Here is a 22,278-nt window from a genome sequence, read left to right as displayed (position 1 = left end):
CATTTTTGTTATTTATTTCAATTTGGGCTACATATCATGTCTTATTTTGTTTTAGTCATTTATATGTTTTATGGTATTTTATTTAGGACATCATGTTTACATTTATTTTAATTTAGACCCCGTAGCATCAGTTATTGTATCATTTGATTATGATATTTATTTTATTTTTTATTTTAGTTTAGTCACTATTAGTTTTTTATTTAGCCATTGTTATTTTATTTTATTTTTCATTTGGATCCTTGTTTATTTTTTATTTAATTATTATTTTATGTTTTGCATTTTAATCTACATAATTAGATTTTATTACAATTTAGGCCATGTATTTATTTTAAATTGATTGTTGAGGATCTTATTTGTTCATATATATTTATTAGATCCTTCTACTTTAATCCTTTAATTTTTCGTTTGTGTTATTTTAGTACTTTATTTTTTATTTTTGCTATTTAATCCCTTAAGTTTTTTTTTCTTGCAGCTCGTTCTTAAGATTAATTCGACCCATAAATTTTAATTGTTTCCAATTTAATTTTTAATTTGATTTTTTTTCATTCCTTTTATTTATTTATTTTATTTCAATCTTAATACTAACTCTTTGTGTTTGTTTGTTTTATTTTCTTACTTTATTTATGATTTTTTAGGATAATTTTAATCAATTAAAGGTAAGTAATTTGAATCGAATCTCTAAATTTTAATTTAAATTGTAATTTTCGTAATTAAGACAACCGATAAATTAAATGGTACCGAAAGGGCAGTTCAAGGGTGTTAATCCTTCCTTGACTGTAACCGACTCCCGAATCCGACATATTTATGGTAAAACGTAGATCAGGTAAGATGGTATCCGATCAACCAAATTTTTTACGAAAAATAAATGATCGGTGGTGACTCCAATATTTTATTCCAAGTCGAAGCCAAATTCTGGAACAACCCGAAAGACGGTCGCGACACCCAGGCTCTGTTATTTCCGCCTCACTACAGTTGAAGGAGATGAAGAAAACATAATTCCCAAAAAAGAAAGTTGGCACAAGGGGAAATAAAGTAGGCGAATTTAGAAGAAGAAAAAAATTGAAGACAGCTCAGTCATCAGCAGAACCAAAAAGCAAACATCACCAACAACCATCAGCAGTAATGAGAGAACCCATTTGAGCAAAAATCAACAATAACCAAACCAGTAACGATTAGGGAGAAGCATCCAAAAGAAAGAAAAAAATTACCTTCATAATCCAGAGGCCTTCCCCCGCATTGCTAGGAACCAAAATCCATTCAGGTTTAAGGTAAACCTCTCGTTCTTTGAATGTTTCTAGCTACTGTTTGGGCGTGAGGTTTGTTTTATGGGTATGTTGAATAGAGGGCTTCGGGTTTAGGGAATGGTTATAGGTTAACAGTGGGTTTTTCTGTTTGTGATGTCTAGGTCGTAGGTTTTGGCAAGAGTAGAAATAGTTGAGTTGAGATTTTAAATAGTGTTGATTTTTATTTTTCTAGTAGTTGTAGTGTTGATATTAGCAGTCCTTTGTACATGCATACAACATATATATTTTATTTGTTCTTCTATATTATACGTTATTCTAACAATGTATACAACTTGCTTGATGAGCCGGATTTAGAGAGTCAGTTAATCTCGGAAGATGTTAACAATGTTTGATCTTGATTTAATATTTTTCTAGACTTAATATTATGGTTTGAGTCTTAAGATTTGACACTTTAATATTATGATTTTATTATGGATTTTATTACTCTAGAGTTAATATTATGGTTTGAATCTTGAAATTTGACATTTTAATGTTGTGGTTTGAATCTTGATATTTAACTTTATTTATGATTTTTTATATATATTTATAATTTTAAAATTATTTTATATGTCGTACCCTATAATTTAAAAAATTGTCATTTTACGTCCCCGTCCCTGTATCCGTCCTCGTATCCGTATCAGTGCAACATAGGTTTTCGAGGAGGACTTGCTTGCCCACAACTAAGGTGGATGAACCGCTCTTGTATTTCTCAGTCGTTTTCCACCATGAAGATGCCGAAGGAAGCTTGAGGTTGGCGGAACATAACGAGTTGATGAAATCGACGATTATGGAGCGTGGGAATGGGTAAACTTGCCGTACCAGATGAGATTGATGGCGATTTTTCCCTTTAAAAGAGAGCCATTGTGGTAATTCAACGCCAGAGGCTACTCTTGAACCAACTCGCAGAAGGAAGAAGGGATGATACAAAATAGGAAAAGAGTGGCAAGTTTGTAAATAGAAGCTGCCATTGTTTTAGTTGTGGGAAAATCTTGAGAAAGATATCGACAGGTGGCTTGATTGATAGAATATGTAAATATTAATGATCAAATATAGAATTATGTCAATTTTATTAACGTACACGTAATCACTTTCGTTAAAAATTAACGGGTCAGTTGTTTGATTGAAACATTTATATAATTGAGTGGTTTGATTGATTCAATTAAAACTTTGATGGTCAAATTGATTTTTAATCATAGTTTAGTGATCTACAGTGTAGTTTACCATTTTTTAAATCGAAAAGTAGTAGTAAATTTTCCTATGATGTATGTTAATTAAAACATATTTTAAAAAGGGTAAATTTTCCTATGAATTTTATTCTCTCTTATTTTATTCATTATATTTTTAATTTTTCAATTTAATTACTAAACTTTATAAATTAATTTTTTTCACTCAGCCTTAATTTTCTAACAGGACTTGGTTTAAATTAAATATTTTTTATTGTTAAAATACATGTCAGAAAACAAAAGTTAAAAGAAGAGTAAAAATCAATTACCCAAAGTCAAATCTTCTTACCGTCAACAGCTCCACCAAGGGTCGGTGCTTCCTCTCCGTTTATATATGTGATCGTAACGAAGCTCACGCTATGACCATTGCGTTCCTGCCGTTGCAACTTCCTCTTCTCAAAGGTTCCGTCCAAAAGGTCTTGATCCAACGGTGATAGAGAGTTGAAACACCCTTGATAATCGATTAAGCATAGGCAGACATGTACATGCTAAGCAACCCATGCATGCATGTCAATCACAGTGTGGTTTTTGTTGATGCCATGAGTTGTCTCACCATCGCCTATAAAGTGCTTAGCACAAGCCACAACCTTGTCTGCCTATGCTTAATAGAGAATGGAAGGCAGTTCCAATAATGGAGAAGAAAGTAGCAAGGGGGGAAGCATGGCGAAAGCGAAGCGGTGATGTTGAGAGGAAAGCACCCAAGAGGCGATTTTGGAGAGAGCGGTGAAAGCGAAGCGGTGATCGTGAGCTTAGAGTTGAAGAAGAGAAGGATGGCTTGCTTTATGGAATGCAATCTAGTGATTCCGGTTGTTTTCATTTCAACAAGCGACTCTACGTCCATATCCACGCAAAATAGTATGTCGTCCAATGGCGGATGTACGTATTATTCATGGTGGGCACGTGTCTGTTTTAAATCTATAATTTTTTGTGTTAGTTGTTAATTTTATTTAAAATGTATATCATAAAATTTTATTGGTGCTTATTTCATACAAAAAAGTTTATTTTATTAATACAAATGTATCTACCTTAAAAAATATTTTTGGATTTGCTATTGATTTCGTTAGTTTTTATAGGCGTCGGATTCTATGTTTAACGGTGTGCTCCGCCCACAGAGGCGTCTCCTTCGATTCCTTCAATTTTCATTTTAGAGAAGAAGATAGTTGTAACCAAACAAAGTGGAACATGAAATAAACAAATTTAAACTGGTCAGTTGTATCCACGTGGCTGGTTTTATTATTAAAATAAGCCATATAATAAAGTTGTTACTCAGAAAATGGTAAAACAATTTCAATGTATAAAATTGAGTGATTAAATTGAAAAAAATTAAAAATACAATGAATAAAATAGAAGAAAGAATAAAATTAAGTGAGTAAATTTGTAATTTACCCTTTTAAAAAGGTATGGTATTGAAGTTTATGCTACATAAATAACTTGGGTTATAAAATTTTTGAAATTTGAAATTCAAAAATATGTCGCCAATTTTCACAATAAAAGGTTAAATTACATATTCAGTCACTCAATTATTATTTTGTTCTGTTTTAATTACTCAATTAAAATTTTTCAAAATAATAACTAAATTTATATTTTGATTTCGTTTTGGTCACCCGCCTTAAAAAAAATTAACAATAACGTTAAGATATCACCATAAGATAATGTCAGATCATCATTGAAGAAAAAATTACACATCAGTAGTTTTGTTTATTTTTAACGGAAAATAACCAAAATGGAATCAAAATGTAATGTTAAGTATCATTTGAAAAAGACATACAATCAAAATTAACCCCATATATTTACCAAAATTGTCATTTTGGCTCATATTTTTTTTAGAGTATTTTAATCCCAACATTTCATTTTAGAGCAAAATTGTCCTAACGTTTGACTAAATAGTCACTTTGACCTTTATTTTTTTTGGAGCACTTTAACTCTCAACGTTTTATCTTAGAGTAAAAAGCCTTTACTTTGAAATCGTTTGTTAACTATCGATTTCATCACGAAGGGATATTTTTCATAAAATAAAATATTTTGGGGAAAAAATGCTAAAAAGGAATAAGAGCCAAATGACTATTTTGGTAAATATTGGGGGACTAATTTTGGTATTATTCCTTTGAAAAACAAATAGTTGGATGACCAAAACAAAACTAATGTGATAATAGGATGACTAAATACGTAGTTTATCCTAAAAAATTACAAATCCAAGCAGAGAGAAAGCTTGGTGGGGGTTGAACGTTACTCCTAGCAATAAAATTACCCCGTTGATTTCCGGCAATTACGCATCCACCCTCCTTTCACTTTCTGTAATTTCCTTCATTTTCTTCTCCAATCCCAAACAGCAAACAGTCCACCCTCACAAATTGGCGCAATTTTTGCTATAAATACAATTGATAAGCTAATTTCAACTTAGGGTTTTAAGGTAGAAACAATAAAGATGAAAGCTTCATTGAAATTTCGTGAAGAGAAGAAGCCAGTTTTGAGAGCCAAAATACCTCTCAGCATCTTAGGCCCGCCCTTTCAATCGGGGATCGTCGCCGGCGATTCCAAGGAGTTCGCCTTAAATCTCTCCACCTTCTTCGAATCTGGACCGTCCATCAAGATTGCATACCGTCCTAACGACACGTGGAGCCCTTTCTCTCTTATCATCAAGACTGGAACCGGAGCCTTTGGTTCCCCCGTCTCCAGCTCCATGCTCATGAGTGCCGAGTTTAACCTCCTTGGCCGTGGAAACCCTAGCTTTATGCTTCACTTCAAACCCCAGTTTGGGGATTTCTCGATCAAGAAGTCGCAGTCTTCTGTTTTCGATAAAGCCGTGAAGCCTAGCAATGGCGGCGTTTTGGAGGACGATTCGTTGATTGAAGTGGTGGATTTTCCTGCTGTTAGTGGCGATTCGATCGGGTTCTTTGCCGATAAAAGAAAACTGGCGGCTTTCAATTCGAAGGATTTCGCGGGGATACTCTCCGGAATGGAGATAGCAGCGAGGACGGCCGTGCCGGTTAAGGGAAAGGCGTTGGTGAAATTCCGTTGGGGGATGAGGATTCCATCGGAGATGAAGAGTGGTGTAGGCGGAATTGCCGATCCAAAGACTGGGTTTTCGTTGGCGAAGATTCCATTCTTGGTGATGGAAAAGATCGGGATCGAACACGTGGACGGCACTGAATCCAAGCAGGATATATCCACCGCCAGTAAATCGGGTCCAGAGGCTGGCCCTAATTCCGACGCGGCGGAAGTGTGTTATACAATCAAACGACAGCTGGAAGCTTTGAAATCCGAGAATGGGTCACTGAGGAGAGCCGTGGAGGAGCTCAGGCATGAAATATCCATGGGAAAATATAGAGAATTCGAAAGAACTTCAATCAGCAAACCGAAAACGGAGAGAGAGGAAACAATGAGAAGAAATCAAACGAGAATGGAGAGAGGAAACAAGGAGAAGAAATCAGTGGAAGGGGATTTGAGCGGGGAGTTGAAGAAAGCATTGAAAGGAGCTGGTGGGCCTTGAATTTGCTGTCATATAATGATAATGTAAGTTTTGTTTTCCAGAAATTCATGTCTGGATTGGTAATGCTACAAAATAGATTAAATTTTGCATGCGAATTTCGTTTTGAATCTTTGAGTATTGAACACAGTACTAAATTACGGTGTTGCGACCTCAATATATTACCAAGGTATTGAATCAGTAGCTTGTGTGAGTAGCGAATAATTCAATTGTAAATTGGGTTGATTTGGTGGTTTCTATGGCGCTGTAGGTAAAAGCTGTAGTGTCAATAGGGAAGCATGTGAAAACATGCAATAAGAAACTTAACCATTTGCTTTACAGATCAAGTCAGGTGGGAATGTTCAATGCTGAACCATTTGCATAAGAAGCTTAAGAGATTCTGGTTAGGGTTGTAAATGAATCCGGTTTAAACGAATTTGGTTGTGTTTGTATTCGTTTGTTTATTTTTTAAGGCATTCATGCTCCGTTCGTGATAGTTTAAATTTTTAATAATTTGTTATTGTTCGTTTGTTTATATTTGGAAGCGTTTGTGTTTGGTTCATTTGTTTATATTTGGAAGCAGGTTTCAAATCGCGGTCGCGATTTCGGTCATTTCGGGTTTACCGTGATTGTGGCCGTCACGGGCGCTATTGCGGGTGTAGCGGGTAACTCAGACGGCGGCGAAACCGCTATATTGCGGATGAAATCGCGTTTTCGAAACGTTTTTTGAAACTCTGTTCGGAAGTGTTTGTTTTTGGTACGTTTAGTGTTCGTTAGGTATGACAATTTAACCTGAGATTGATGGATTTCGACTCGATCCAACCCGAAATGGTCGGATCTTATATAGGGGGTGAGATCGGGTTGAGTTTGGGGAGGGTGAAAAATCTTTTACTCAACCCGAGAATAATACTTATTTTTTATATAAATTTATGGATAATTCCCATCTCTTTATAGTTTTTTTTAAAACTAGGCAATTATTTTATTTCGGGTCAGATCATATTTATACTTTAAAATTTTGGGTCAGGTCGGATTCGGGTTGAAGAAATATGCTCTTCGGGTTGGGTTGGGTAGGGTGGAGAATATATATTTTTCGGGTCGGGTCAGATTCAGATTGAGGATATATATATTTTAGGTTGGATTGTATTAACAAAAAATCTGATCCAGCCTGACCCGTTGCCATCGCTAGTGTTCGTGAACACGTTCTTTTATATGTTTAAAAATCTTAACTCTATAAAAACAAAAAAATAAATAAAAACATGTCAATTTAGGATAGTTTAACAATATTTTTGGATTTGAAATCAAAATTTTTTTATTGACTAAATAGGTGTTTCAATTATACATAAAGTTAATTTTAGGCGTCTAAAGAATTTTTCGAAATAGGTGTTGAACATTTTCAACGTCACTTTTTTTTAAGTATTTACAAAAAAAATTATTTATTTTTTTAAAAAAATACTTAAAGTTATTATTATTAAAAAAACTTAAACTTTTTTTAAATTACAAAAAAAATCTCAAAATCTTGAAAACCATTTATTTCAATCCTTTTATTACCATTGGTTATTGCCAACGTCGATCAAAATTCGGACGGCGAAAGATCGCCTGATCACCCACCATGCGAATCTCATGCTTCAAGCAATGATTGCAGAGAAGAATGGACGATTGTACGGTGATGACTTCAGCAACTATTCCTCTTGTTGTGCGATGAAACTAGGGATGTAAAATCGGGTAATCGTTCAAGTTTCAGTCGGATCCTATCAGGTCGGGTAAAATTGGATACAAGTCAAGTCAGGTAAATGTGATGCTTCGACTCGGATCAGGTCAGGTCCAGGTCAAATCAGGTCAGGTCATTTTCAGGTTGATTCGACACTAGATACAATTCGAGTTACTTTCAGTTTGGATTCAAAACAGTTCAGGTTTGGAGTAGTTAAAAAGCAGGTTAATTCAAGTTCGGATGGACTTCAGGAGGATATCGTTTAGATCGGGTCACATTATTGGCATATAAAATTCAGGTTGGATCTCTATCAGATACAGATTGAGTTTAAATTGGGTTAATTTTTATTTTTGGATTAATTATTTTCGTCTTTCGCGAATTTTGAATTGTAATATGTAATTGTATATGATTTAGAGTAAAGTACTAAGAATATAAATAATCATGGTTCAATTTTATGAAAAATAAAAAAATTAAGAATTAAATTGAGCAAATATTAAATTACAAATAAAAATTAAATTAAATTAAACAACACACATTGATGTAGGATCAAATCGAAATAATTTTAAATTGTGAGGTTGAAATTAATACAAAAAAGTACTAAATTATACTCATTTAAAAAGTTATGGGCCAATTAAAAAATAGAAATAAGTAATCAGTATAGGTCAATTTTAGATGCAAATAAAATTTGGAGGACTAAATTGAACAAATATGAAATTCCAAATAAAAATTTAAATAAATCAAACAACACACATTGATGAGGGATCAAATCAAAATAATTTTAAATTGTGAGGTTGAAATTAATACAAAAAGTACTAAATTATATCCATTTAAAAAGTTATGGGCCAATTAAAAAATAGAAATAAGTAATAAGTATGGGTCAATTTCAGATGCAAATAAAATTTGGAAGACTAAATTGAACAAATATGAAATTTTTCAGATGAAAATAAAATTTGGAGGACTAAATTGAACAAATATGAAATTACAAATAAAAATTTAAATAAATTAAACAATGCACATTGATGAGGGATCAAATCGAAATAATTTTAAATTGTGAGGTTGAAATTAATACAAAAAAGTACTAAATTATACCCATTTAAAAAGTTATGGGCCAATTAAAAAATAGAAAAAAGTAATAAGTAGGGGTCAATTTTATATGCAAATAAAATTTGGAGGATTAAATTGGACAAATATGATATAAACTACATACTATAATTTATATTTATATACTATATTTTATACTATTTATATAAACTATAGTTTAAATTTATATACTATATATATGAATTATAGTTTACATATGAACTATATATATAAACTATATAGTTTACATATAAACTATATAGTTTATATACTAACTATAGTTTACATATAAACTATAGTTGATATTTACATATGAAATATATTTTACATATGAACTATATATATGCTATAGTTGATATTTATATATGAACTATAGTTTACATATAAACTATATAGTTTATATACTAACTATAGGTTACATATAAACTATAGTTGATATTTACATATGAACTATAGTTTACATATGAACTATATATATAAACTAAATAGTTTACATATGAACTATATATATACTATAGTTGATATTTATATATGAACTATAGTTTACATATAAACTATATAGTTTATATACTAACTATAGTTTACATATAAACTATAGTTGATATTTATATATGAACTATAGTTTACATATGAACTATATATATAAACTATATAGTTTACATATGAACTATATATATACTATAGTTGATATTTATATATGAACTATAGTTTACATATAAACTATATAATTTATATACTAACTATAGTTTACATATAAACTATAGTTGATATTTACATATGAATTATACTTTACATATGAACTGTATATATAAACTATATAGTTTACATATGAACTCTATATATATACTATAGTTGATATTTATATATGAACTATAGTTTACATATAAACTATATAGTTTATATACTAACTGTAGTTTACATATAAACTATAGTTGATATTTACATATGAACTATATATATAAACTATATAGTTTACATATGATCTATATATATATATATATAGTTTATTAGTGAATTATATAAACTATTTATATAGTACATAATATATATATAAACTATAGTTTATATTTATATACTATATATTATATATATAAACTATATATACTATATAGTATAATTTACATGTGAACTATATATAAAAACCATCACTACAGCAAAAGAGGTATTTTACGGCTTTTTTTACCTATAGCGGCGTTTTTAAGCGCCGCTAAAAACACATGCGGCGTTATGACAAACATCGCAAAAAGCTCCGCTGAAAATAGCGTCGCTAAAGTTAGCGGCGTTTTTTAAAAACAAATGCCGCAATAGGTGACAACAACAAACACCACAATAGGTGTTGTTATTTAGCGTTATTTTTTAGAAAAAACGCCGCAATAGGTGTTGATGTTTAGCGGCGTTTTCCCTAAAAAGCCGTAGTAGGTGTTGAGATTTAGCGGCGTTTTACTTAAAAATGCCGCAGTAGGTTTTGATATTTTGCAGCGTTTTTCCCACAAACGTCGTAGTAAGTTTTCAGATTTAGCAGCGTTTGTATCGAAAACGACGCAATAAAGGTTAACAATTAGCGGCGTTTCTAGTATACAAACGCCGCTAAATGTATGATATATTGCGACATTTCTAGTATACAAACACCGCTAAATGTATGGTATATTGCGGCCTTTTTTTTCAAACGCCGCTAAATAACACAGAATTTAACAGTTCTAAAAATAATGCTTGGTTACCCCAAATCTGTTTTTCCAACCTGTTCCATTATCCAACAAACAAAACAACAATAACATCAAACTCTATAACCATAACAAACAACATCAAATCCAATATAATAAATATAAATTTTCATTAATGTAATATAAGTTCAGTTAAACAAGGTTCAGTAACATTAACAGAATTCTCATAACATAAATGAGACTACGATGGTGGATTCTGAGGTTGCGTTTTCTGTATCATTAGCATCATATCATTGAGTCGTTTTTAAAATTCTTCACATCTCTGCTGATATGCTGCTTCTCTCTGTGCTACCACTGCTTCTTTCTCTGTTTCCGCTGCTGCTCTCTCTGCTTCCTTTCCTTCATTTTCTGCTTTCAAGTTGCCATTTGTTAATTCATCTCAGCCAACTTTTCTTTTAAACGACTAACTTCGTGGTGGGAAGATCGAGATTGTGATGACATGTACTGTGATGAGCTGGAACCAAAATATTTGGTGAGAGTAACGAATGATCCTTGACAGCGCACCCGACCATATCTTTCAGGACCCAAAACATCATTAATAGCTTGATTTTCAATGTCATCATCATTAACAAGACCTTGACTCGAAGCAGTAGCATGATGCTCCGCCTTTTTCTCCCTCAATTTTTCCTAATAATGAAGTGAATAATTAATTAAAATAAAAATGTCATGGTACAAATATAAATAAAGTTAGGTAAATTTAAAACATCTACCTAATAAGCGTACCATAATTTCTGCAGCGTCAACAGTCATAGGAGTGACATCCTTCTTTGTATGTGTCATATCGAAGAGTTGAATTCGACCAACTTTAGAACCTGATGTATTTTCCTACAATATACCATAATATAATTACTATGAGTTAGTATGTACATGAAATACAAAAAGCTATTTCAATGATCTATAATACATCCTCATGAGCTATACAAGTAAAGCTCTTTGATCCAGCCGTGTGCGTAAAATTTTTTTGTTGCCTGCTAGCAACACCAACATACTCTCGGTCCTACAATGTCAAACAAGCACTTTTAATGATGATTTAAAATTTGTTACAATTATTTCTGAAAAATACATCATACCTGTCATTTTTTTAAATTCCAAAATCTGATTGCATCTTCCCATTGGTACCTGAGCATTCCTGGTGGGACTGTTTACAACTTCTCTTCAAGGCTGAGATCATTCTTGAAGTATTTCTTATTTAAGGAGCTCTTGTGGTCCCTCTATCTCTTCCTTAACGCTTGCTTCACATAATCGTCAGAGACCTCTAAAGAAAATTTCTCCTATACAGCAAATAAGTATGCACCGTAAGTATAAATTAGTATTGAATTTCTATAGAGTATCTATTATAATGACATCATTACCTTAACAAAATCCAACGCTTGATTTTTATTACTATTAGGCATTTCGCACCATGACTCGTAATTGATCGGTAACAGATTCACGTTACGTCCAACTATGCCTAAGTAACCTGCTAGAAGACGTGATTCTGGGCCAATAGGTTGACCGATATCATTTCTTGAAACTTTGACACGATGCCCAGGACGAAGTTGGTATAATTCCTTCAAAGTTGTACGTCCTCGAGTCTTGTGCATTCCAACATTTTCAACTATATAATAAATTATTAAATGCCAGTTTTGAAAATGAACAAAGTATTAAATAATGTTTCGAAGATTACTTTGAATTTCTACTTCTTCTTCAACAATTTCAAGAATGTTGAAAACATTTTTGATATTTCGATATAACAAATTAAGTTAAATGAATTTTAAGATTTTACAAATGATTTTACAAATTTATATTCGATTCAATTAACCGAATATCAAATTATTACTCCAAGTTTCTCAAGATCAATTTTAATCCTTACTAAATGTGTAAAATTGTGATTTGTACTTAAACTATTTTTGAAACAATTTTCACAAAGTATTTTGAACCAAAAACAAGCCTTAAATCAATTATTCAAAGGCATGCACCGATGCATCAGTCCATGCATCGATGCATCGATGAATTAATTGAACATCGAATGCATTCCATGCACCGATGCACTCTCCATGCATCGATGCACTCTGAATATTTTCAAAACATCGAATGCATTTGATGCATCGATGCACAAGCCATGCATCGATGCACCAGGCTATTTTTCAAACATCGAATGCATTTCATGCATCGATGCACACTTGGTGCACCGATGCATCAAGTGTTCCAACGGTCAAAATATTTGAATTTTACACGAATGCACCGATGCATCCTTGATCATGCATCGATGCATGAGACGCTCTACCTAGAAAAATTAATTGTTTTCACACTTAAACGGCTCTATTGACTCCACTAATTATCACCAACGTTCAGAATTGATTCAAGGAGTATTTAAACAAGTTTTGAAGCCATTGATCAACAAGAAGAAACAATAAGAAACATCAAGCAACTAGAATCAAGAGATAATCAAAGAGAAAGCATTAAACCTCAAGTTTGAGCATTTCAAGCCTATTTTTCATCCAATATTCATTTGCTTTCAAGAACACTTTTGTACTCAATTGTATTTATCTTTGAGTGTTCTTTTCTTTGTTCTAGAATTGTGCAAACATCTTACCTTGTGAGGTTTTCTTGTAAGTTTGCAAATTTGTAATCTTCTCTTTGGGAAAAAGAGTGTTCTCAAGAGTTGGGGTATACTCTTGAGGGATTTTGTAAGGTTATCTCTTTGGCCTCAAAAGAAAGAACAAATTAGTGAATTTGTTGGAAAATCCTTAGTGTGGATAGCTAAGGTAGTGGACGTAGACTTTGTTTGAGAAAGTCGAACCACTGTAAATCGCTGTGCAATTTAGAAGAAATGGCTAGAACCATAGTTGTTGAGAGGAAAATCGAACTTTAGAAGAAATGGCTAGAACCATGCTTTGTGAAAATAATTTGCCAAAATATTTTTGGGCGGAAGCCACAAATACCGCTTGTTATGTTGTAAATCGAGTAATGATTAGGCCAATTATAAAGAAAACCCCATATGAAATTTTCAAAAATAAAAAGCCTAACATTAGCTATTTTCATCCTTTTGGATGTAAATGTTTTGTTTTAAACAACGGTAAAGAAAACCTTGGAAAATTTGATGCTAAAAGTGATGAAGGAATTTTTCTGGGTTATTCCTTAAATTCTAAAGCCTATCGTGTATTTAATAAAAGAACTTTAGTTGTAGAAGAGTCTATACATGTTTTTTTCGATGATAATCCCCTTCCGAGGAAGGATTCTTGTGTGAATGATGATGTAGGTGTTATAAATACAAATGATGTTAGACATGACGTTAGAGAACCATCATCAAAGGAAGAAACGAAAAAATGAGGAAACTCATGATCCTCTTGAGAATCCAACCATTGAAGAAAGGGAAGTATCTTATCCAAGAGAGTACAACTATGTCAAGGATGGTGAAATTATAGGTGATCCATCAAAAGGGGTAACAACTCGATCTTCTCTTAGAAATATTTGTAATTATGTTGCATTTATCTCATGCATAGAGCCTAAGAATATTAAATAGAGAAAATAACCTCAGTGACCAAAAATCCCATATAATATACGATTTTAACCAACTTTTTCCGGATTTGCCAAAATGACCAACAAAATCGCAATGCGATCGCTAATTCGCAACGCGATCTCCATTATCGCAAATTCGCGTTGCATTTTCGCAATGCGATAGTTGAAAATCGCGTTGCGATGGTCTACAGTGTCGTTGCGATTTTCCCAATTCGCAATGCGAATAAGTAAATCGCAACGCGAATTGGGAAAATCGCAATGCGAATAAGTAAATCGCAACGCGAATTGGGAAAATCGCAATGCGATACTGATTATCGCAATGCGATAATACAAAATCGCAACGAGATACTTACTTTTGCAACGCGATACTGACTTTTGCAACGCGATAATACATAATCGCAATGCGATTTTCAAAGCGCCATTAGTATCCTGGCCAAGTATTTTATTTTTAAATTCCAAATACGAATATTAATATATTGGAACACTGAATCGTCCACAGTATATCCCGTAATCGCAACTCATAACCTAAAACCTAAAATCACAACTCAGTCCCATCTCCATCTCTCACTCTCTCACCCATCTCCGACGAAATCCGTCCCCATCTCCGACGAAATCCGTCTATCTCCATCTCTCAGAGCCACCCTCACAATCAGAAATGGAAAATCAACCAAATCAACCAACGAGGGTTAGTTTTTTTAATTATTTTCTTTTTGAAATTTTTGCATTATTATTAGGTTTTTCATATTGAAATTGATGATAAGTTTACTGGTAATTTCAATAATAGATTAACCATTTCACTTAGATTGCTTATTAAATCAACCGAGAATCGCAACGCGAAATGCAAATCGCAACGCGATTTTAGTTTCGCGTTGCGATTATCTTGTTACGATAGTCAAATTCGCGTTGCGATAGTCATTTTCGTGTTGCGATTTTCATTTTCAGAAACTATTCTTCTTCTGCAAATTGAAACTTGAATGAATTGCATTACTTCAACCAAAAAACAAAGACAAATACGAAATTCACAGTGTTGCAAATTTAAGTTTGAAGAATAAACTACTACTCTTTATGTTTATTGTTTTTGGTATATCTTCACAGTGTAGTTTTTGGTATATCTAATTTAGTATGTTTATTGTTTTTGTAGAACTTTTATTCGGCTCAATTGACCTTGAGAAATAAAGTCAGCCTGGCCAAAATAATTGCGTCGAAGCTTTCACCTGCACAAAGAAAAATGTTTGAGGATACATGCTTCGGGCCATGGCTGAAAGTACAACATCCCGGTGGAGATGTGATGTTGACACACCTGTTTCTTCAAACCATGACTAGCGATCTACCAGAGAATATACAACGTCGTGATGAAGAGATATGGTTTGATTTTCCACCGGCGTATACGTGTTTTGGGCGGGAGGAGTTTTGCTTAATCACCGGTCTACGCTTCGGACACGATGATGTAGGTCGGTACACTAGACACATTACCCGCCCATCATGGCTATCCCGGGTTTTTCCTGAGCTGGAGAGGCCGAGTCTACACGTAGAAGACCTGACAAGATTGTTGAATAATAAAGATGGTTTTACTCGGATGGATGACGTCGACGTTGTCCGAGTATGCCTTCTAATTCTTTTGCATGCCGGCTTTTTAGGCAGAGAGGCCAGACAACCTATTCCAAATGATCTAATCAAATTGGTAGAAGACCTAAATGCGTGGAACCTGTTTCCGTGGGGCTCGTATTTATGGAAAGCTACATGGAATAAGTGATCGTCTGCCTTGGATGATCGAAAAAGTTTGCATGGCGATGGTTCCAAATACACTTTGACAGGCTTTATTTGGGCCTTTAAGGTAAGAATTTTATATGATGTTTCCAAAATTATAAGTAATTATTTAACAATTACTAATGTTTGTTATTATATTGTTTGTAGATTTGGATATTTGAGGCCTTTCCGCCATGAAGACATATGCAATAAAAACTTCAAATGATATTCCCAGGGCTATTTCCTGGAAGAGGAAACGGACCTTGCAATGGGAAGATTTACTACGGTATACGACAATAAATAATGTAAGTTAACATAAATACTACCATATGTTTATAAACAAGTTATTACTAGTACACGTTTAACTTTGTTTGAGCTTTTATATTGTTAGGAGGCCAACACTCCTCTACAGAGGCTGACACCCACGGAAGCTGAGCTTGCCACTGATTGGTGGCAAGCTAGTAAGCGTTTTTTTTGATGGAACGGTTGATGAGCAGCCTCCACTTCGGGAGCCATCACCTCGCCCAGAGCTATCACCTCACCCAGAGCCATCATCTGATCGACCCGGCTATACACCTCCACAACGACAGCCATCACCTATTCTGTCACATCATCGAGCCTCTTCTCCACCATCACCGCAAGATAGGCGACGGCAAATATGCCACGACGTTTATCTCCCTGTTCTCCACCTCCACCTCAACGGGATGAGTTAGGGGAGTTACGTGATGAGGTCAATGCCTTGCGTGAGGAGGTCGGTACTTTACGCAAAGACGATGGTGCATGGCGTGTTGAGGTGTCTACATTACGCGGTGAGGTAGCCGCTCTACGTGAGATGGTAGTATCGTTGCAGAATGAGGTTCATACTCTACGCAACGAGGTAAGTTTAAGATTTTTCATACTCGTAATTCATTCGGTTGCTGCCAATACTGCTAAACTGTTTTTGTTAGTATTTGTTTTTGGTTTTGTTTTTGTCTTTTGGTTGAAGTAATGCAATCCATTCAAGTTTCAATTTGCAGAAGAAGAATAGTTTACTTTCGCAACACGAAAATGACTATCGCAACGCGGAAATGGCTATCGCAATGCGAAATGAAAATCGCAACGACAAAATTGCAATGCGAAATGAAATCGCAACGACAAAATCGCAACGCGAAATGAAAATCGCAATGCGATTTGTGTTTCGCGTTGCGATTTTGTCGTTGCGATTTCATTTCGCGTTGCGATTTTGTCGTTGCGATTTTCATTTCGCATTGCGATAGCCATTTTCGCGTTGCGATAGTCATTTCGCGTTGCGATTTTAAGTTTCGTGTTGCGAAAGTAAACTATTCTTCTTCTGGAATGTTTATATATGTTGTCCTTTTAAATGTTTATATAAGTGCTTACTTCTGGAATGTTATCTGAGCATTTTGTGAACTATGATAGTAATGATTTGGGTGAATACAATGCTAGTTTGAAACATATTTGTCTTTGTTTAATATCATGTCTGTTTATTTACTGATTTATGTATTAATTTTTTTTAGCGGCCCGATAAGGTGGATGCTTTACGTCGGGTTTTCCTTGCACGACGGAGTTCACGCATCAGACGGTGTGGACGTGCTATTACGTCTCCGTTCACCCCAATGGTGCGAAGACTCCGCAAGAAGAAGCCCGACTCACCGGTCATCCCTCAAGAGTCCCCTCCAATCGTTCAAGAGGCCCCTATTCTCCCTCAAGATTCCCCCCCACCATTCAAGAGGCCACTGTCATCGTTGAAGAGGTCTCTCCCACAATTCCAGAGCCCGATTCACATGGGGTAATATATCGAAGTATTGAGAAACCCCCACCGGTTCCGGACATGATAGATGAGAGTTGGCTCTCGTATGAGTTACCGGCTAGTACCCTTCCGGTATCTGAAGTGGAGAGGAGACAACTACCGGAAACAATTGTGGATAATACCCTTTGGGCTAAGACCGCAGTTGATTTTTATCTACATGAGCGGAGCCAAGGGTGTTACACTGACATCAGCAAACTCAACGATGAAATGTTTTTGTTGCTTGATCGGTCTTGGTGGGGTGTGCTATTAGGGGTTGAAGACAGTGACTATTTGGATGGGGAGGTAAGTCTTATATTTGTCTTATATATGATTTTGATTAATTTGTTTAAAAATTAATGTAATTCACTAATATATGTATTTTTTTTGTAAAACAGCATATCGATGCGTGGGTGTCACGTCTACTAATAATAAGGAAGCTTAGGAAAAATTAAAAAAATTCGCTATATACAATAATGCCGACGGCTTTTCACGCAGTTCACTTGAAGAATCAACGAGATGAATCATTTTTGTTGGGCAATGGACAAGCTAAACTTTATCCTGTATGGTGAGAGGTCGATAAGGTTAGTGTTTATTTTTTAAATTTTTTAAAGGTGTTCATAAATAAGTGCGCAAATAAATGAATTATTACTTATGATCGCAGGTGTTTATCCCTGTTTTGGAACGTCGTCACTGGCTTCTCGTCCAACTTCAGCTCCCATCCCTGAAGATAATAGTGTATGACAGCATGATCAATTACATATCACTGTCTGATTTGAGAGATATTTTCAAGGGATGGAGCTCTCATTTGGCTAAATTCTTGGATGAGATTAAGTATTGGAGTCATTCTGGATACAAGAAGCCAAAGAAGTTCAATGTCACAGTTGTCAGAGACGAGACCGCGCCACGGCAATCGCCGGGAGCCAGAGGGGATTGTGGTCTTCTCGTATGCCTTTGCTTGGCGCGTTTGACGACGAGAAGCACAGAGTTTTTACCTCCCACTGATAGAGATAGAGCTGCAGTAGGCTTGTGGTTTCGGCATTATATGGCTAGAGCAATATATTCGAGACGCTGCCTACCTGCATCCGCGTTATGAAAGTGTCCATTGTTAATTGGTAAGTCAAATGCAAGTTTGTTAACATATACTCCTTTTGGTTTGAAAATGTTTGGTTAAGTACCTAGAATTCAATAATTTGCTGTTTGTAGGTTTTAGATGTGTAGGAAGTCTTGTTTGAGCAAATGTTGGTTTCTGCAGGTTAATCCTTAAGTGAGCTGCGTGAAATGGATGTACGGGGTCACAAAGTTGTTGATTCATTGATTCAATAATTGATGAAGAAATAAGAATTATTATTATTTTTTGATTGTTTAATTGATTTGTAAAAGATGATTTGTAAATGTTGATTTGTTTAATTGATGTGTATATAATTTGTGTTCAAATGTAATAGTTGATTTGTTGATTTTCAATCTGCTTTATGTTGAAGGAAAAACAGACTATCGCAACGCGAAATGGCTATCGCAACGAGAAAATCGCAATGCGAAATGAAAATCGCAACGAGAAAATCGCAATGCGATTTTCATTTCGCATTGCGATTTCTCGTTGCGATAGCCATTTTCGCGTTGCGATAGTCAAATGAATGTCTAATAAGTGATAACAATTGAACAGATCATAGCAATGTTCAAACTCAAGTTACTAATACATGCCTAACTGAAAATGTTTAAAGTGCACACATAAAATACACATAATGCAAGTTTTGTTAACATATATACTCCTTTTGGTTTGAAAATGTTTGGTTAAGTACCTAGAATTCAATAATTGTTAAAAGTTTATGCATGTTAATCCTCGTTGCCTTTTTCATTTCGCATTGCGATTCTATCGTTACGATTTGCATTTCGCATTGCGATGGTCAAATGATTGCCTTTCGCAACGCGATTCTGACTTTCGCAACGAGATAATATAGAATCGCAATGCGAGTTTCAAAGTTCGCAACAGGTTTTAGTTCGCAAGCCAAATTTTTGTGTATATATACGCAGCAACAACAACTCATAACCTAAATCCCTAAATCGCAACTCATTCCATCTCCATCTATCACTCTCTCCGACGACATCCGTTCCTATATCCAACGACATCCTTCCCCATCCGGCAACAGGTCTTAGTTTCGCATCTCGTTTGTTTAGTTACAACCATAAAATCATCTAATGTTGATCATGGGAGAATGTTCATGGTGTTTTACAATATATGCCTTTACCCATGAATCTTCAACTAAAACTGTCATTAAAGAAGTTAACTTATGAAACCCTAATGTTACGTGTTTCAAAGAAATTGAATTTAGAGCCCCTAAGTGGATTTAGGCTATCTTATCAGAGAAATGGTAAAGTTTATTTGTTAACTGACAATGAAGATGTTGAACGATTCATTGCTTACATTAATGTTTCAAGTGATGATGTTACATTGTATGTTGTTGAACCTAGAAGTAGTATTGTTGGGTCAGTAGCGGGTAGTAATCAACTAAGTGGGTCTCAAAACCCACAACCTTTCTCTAATCCAAATCCAAATCAACTTTCAGCACCAAATTCCGGTTTTCGTATTGACCAATTAGACGATGATGAGCCAAGAGAAAAAATTGTGAGTACTAGTCAGTATTCGAAATTGATCTTGGTCAATACCCGGACTTTGATATTGGTCAATACACGGATTTTGATGATGTTTCAGAAGAAGAAACAGACCCTGCGTGTAATGATTTTGATATTGGTCAATACCGAATTTTGATGATGAAACACCCGTTACCGAGGAAGATGTTGTTGATGATAATGAGGAGGAAGTTACGACTGTGAATGAACATGTTGAACATCCATTCTGTAATTCATATAATCCTGAAGAAGAAAAAGAAGAAGAAAAAGTCCCCGTAGAAAAGAAAATGCCACGGGAGTATAACTGGAATATGCCAGAATTACTTCAGCTACCGGAAGAAGAGTTGGCAAAGAAAGCAGTTGATTGTTACACAAAAGTTATTCGTATCAAGAAAGATAATTGTTTTGATACAAAGGAAGACTTGAAGATAGCTTTGTATACGAAATGTGTGGAAGATGGCTATCAACTAAAAGTTAACAAATCAAGCAAAGATCGTTTCAAAACAAGGTGTACGATTGAAAAAAACTGTACGTGGCGTATGATTGCAAAGAGGATAAAAGATTGCGCAATGTTTCAAGTTAGGACTTTTATTGATAAACATACATGTTCAAGAACCCAAGTTTTTCCTCACCATAGACAGGCAAACAAAAAGGTGTTGGGTGGTTTTCTGGCTGAGTTAATGTTTTTGAATGGCAGGGTATATCGGGGACATGAAATTATGACTGACATGAATGCTCGGTTCAAGATTAGTATATCATATTCTCAAGCTTGGAGAGCCAAATGTTATGCCTTGGAATTGTTGAGGGGGTTGCTAGAAGCATCGTTTGCCCAACTGTCGGCTTATTGTCACAATTTAAAGCTGAAAAATCCTGGGTCGGTAACTCATATCAAAACAGATAGAGATGGACGCTTTGAGTTGCTGTTTATCGCCATTGGTGCTGCGGTTAGTAAATCAATATAATTCTGTTGACTCATTTCTGTTAGTTACATGCATTTCACATTTAAATGATTATATTTCTTGTGTATATTATTTTGTAGATTCGTTCGTTTATTACTTGCATGCGCCCAGTTATTATAGTTGACGGAGCACATTTGAAAGGTCGATACCTTGGAGTAAACTTATTAGCAGTAGCCATGGATGCTAACAATGGGATATTGCCAATAGCTTACGGGGTTGGCAAATCTGAAACCTGATTCATGGACATGGTTTATGGGCATCTTAGGGATTGCATAGGTCCTATTAGCAATCTGACAATCATATCCGATAGGGCAAACTCAATTGACAACGTTGTTAAAAGGTGTTTCCCAGATGCTTTTCATGGACTTTGTGGTGTTCATTTGTATAGAAATCTAAAATCAAGGTCTGCTGGTATAAAAAAGCACAAATGGAAATACTGGAAGGCTGTAAAGGCTTATCGGGAAGTGGATTTCAATAAGCATATAAACTGTTTAAGACGTGTTTTGCCTCAGTGTGCTCAAACACTAGAAGATGTCGGGTTTGAAAGATGGTCAAGAGTACATCAACTTGGAGCAAGATATGGTTTCATGACGTCTAATAGTGCAGAATCAATTAACGCTCTAAGTCGTCATTCCCGGAAATTACCCATTACTATGTTAATGGAGTTTTTTCGAGCCTCTATTCAACAGTGGTACTACAAGAAAAGAACCATGCAGGTATTATTTCTTTGAATTCATAACTTATATATTTTACTAAGTATTATTTATTTAAATTTACAGGAACATTGGAACATCGTGTTACACCATGGACTGAAAAAAGATAACGAAACGTGTTGTGAAGTCAACGTCATGGAGAGTTGAACCATGTTCAAACACTTTGTTTGAAGTACTGGATAATAAACTTAAATGGGCTTGTCGATCTAAATGCAAGGACGTGTAGTTGTATGAAATGGCAACATCTGGTTATCCATGTGGCCATGTTATAAAAGTTGCTCTTCATCTAAACCAAGATGATTCAAGCACATACGCTATGGATTGCTACACTACAGAAGTATATCGACAGACTTATGCCGAGATTGTCTACCCTATTTCACATCCTTCTGAGTGGGACATACCAGATGACTTACAAACAGTTTTGCCACCAGCCATGGACAGAAGGCTACCTGGCCGACCAAAAT

General features: G+C 34.7%; 1 protein-coding gene and 1 long non-coding RNA gene across 2 annotated transcripts; one reads left to right on the top strand and one right to left on the bottom strand.

Moving 5' to 3' along the window:
- The first annotated feature begins 4,874 nt into the window (after positions 1-4,874).
- On the top strand, positions 4,875-6,011 carry LOC120169585. Its single transcript, XM_039177702.1, has one exon. It carries the CDS (start codon positions 4,932-4,934, stop codon positions 5,994-5,996), a length of 1,065 nt encoding a protein of 354 aa, XP_039033633.1. The 5' UTR covers positions 4,875-4,931; the 3' UTR covers positions 5,997-6,011.
- A 5,060-nt stretch (positions 6,012-11,071) lies between these two features.
- On the bottom strand, positions 11,072-11,423 carry LOC120169756. Its single transcript, XR_005520691.1, has 3 exons — positions 11,386-11,423; positions 11,205-11,306; positions 11,072-11,108 (listed from the first exon to the last, which is right to left on the bottom strand). It is a non-coding gene; the product is annotated as an uncharacterized LOC120169756 (long non-coding RNA).
- Positions 11,424-22,278: the final 10,855 nt, after the last annotated feature.

The sequence above is a fragment of the Hibiscus syriacus genome, unplaced genomic scaffold (genome assembly GCF_006381635.1).
Source record: "Hibiscus syriacus cultivar Baekdansim isolate YM2019G1 unplaced genomic scaffold, ASM638163v2 tig00111769_pilon, whole genome shotgun sequence".
NCBI classification, from domain to species: domain Eukaryota; kingdom Viridiplantae; phylum Streptophyta; class Magnoliopsida; order Malvales; family Malvaceae; genus Hibiscus; species Hibiscus syriacus.
This window is presented reverse-complemented; position numbering and strand designations above follow the sequence as displayed.

Excerpts from the sequence above, each read along its gene's own strand:
- LOC120169585 (XM_039177702.1), top strand. The coding sequence starts at position 4,932 with ATGAAAGCTTCATTGAAATTTCGTGAAGAGAAGAAGCCAGTTTTGAGA.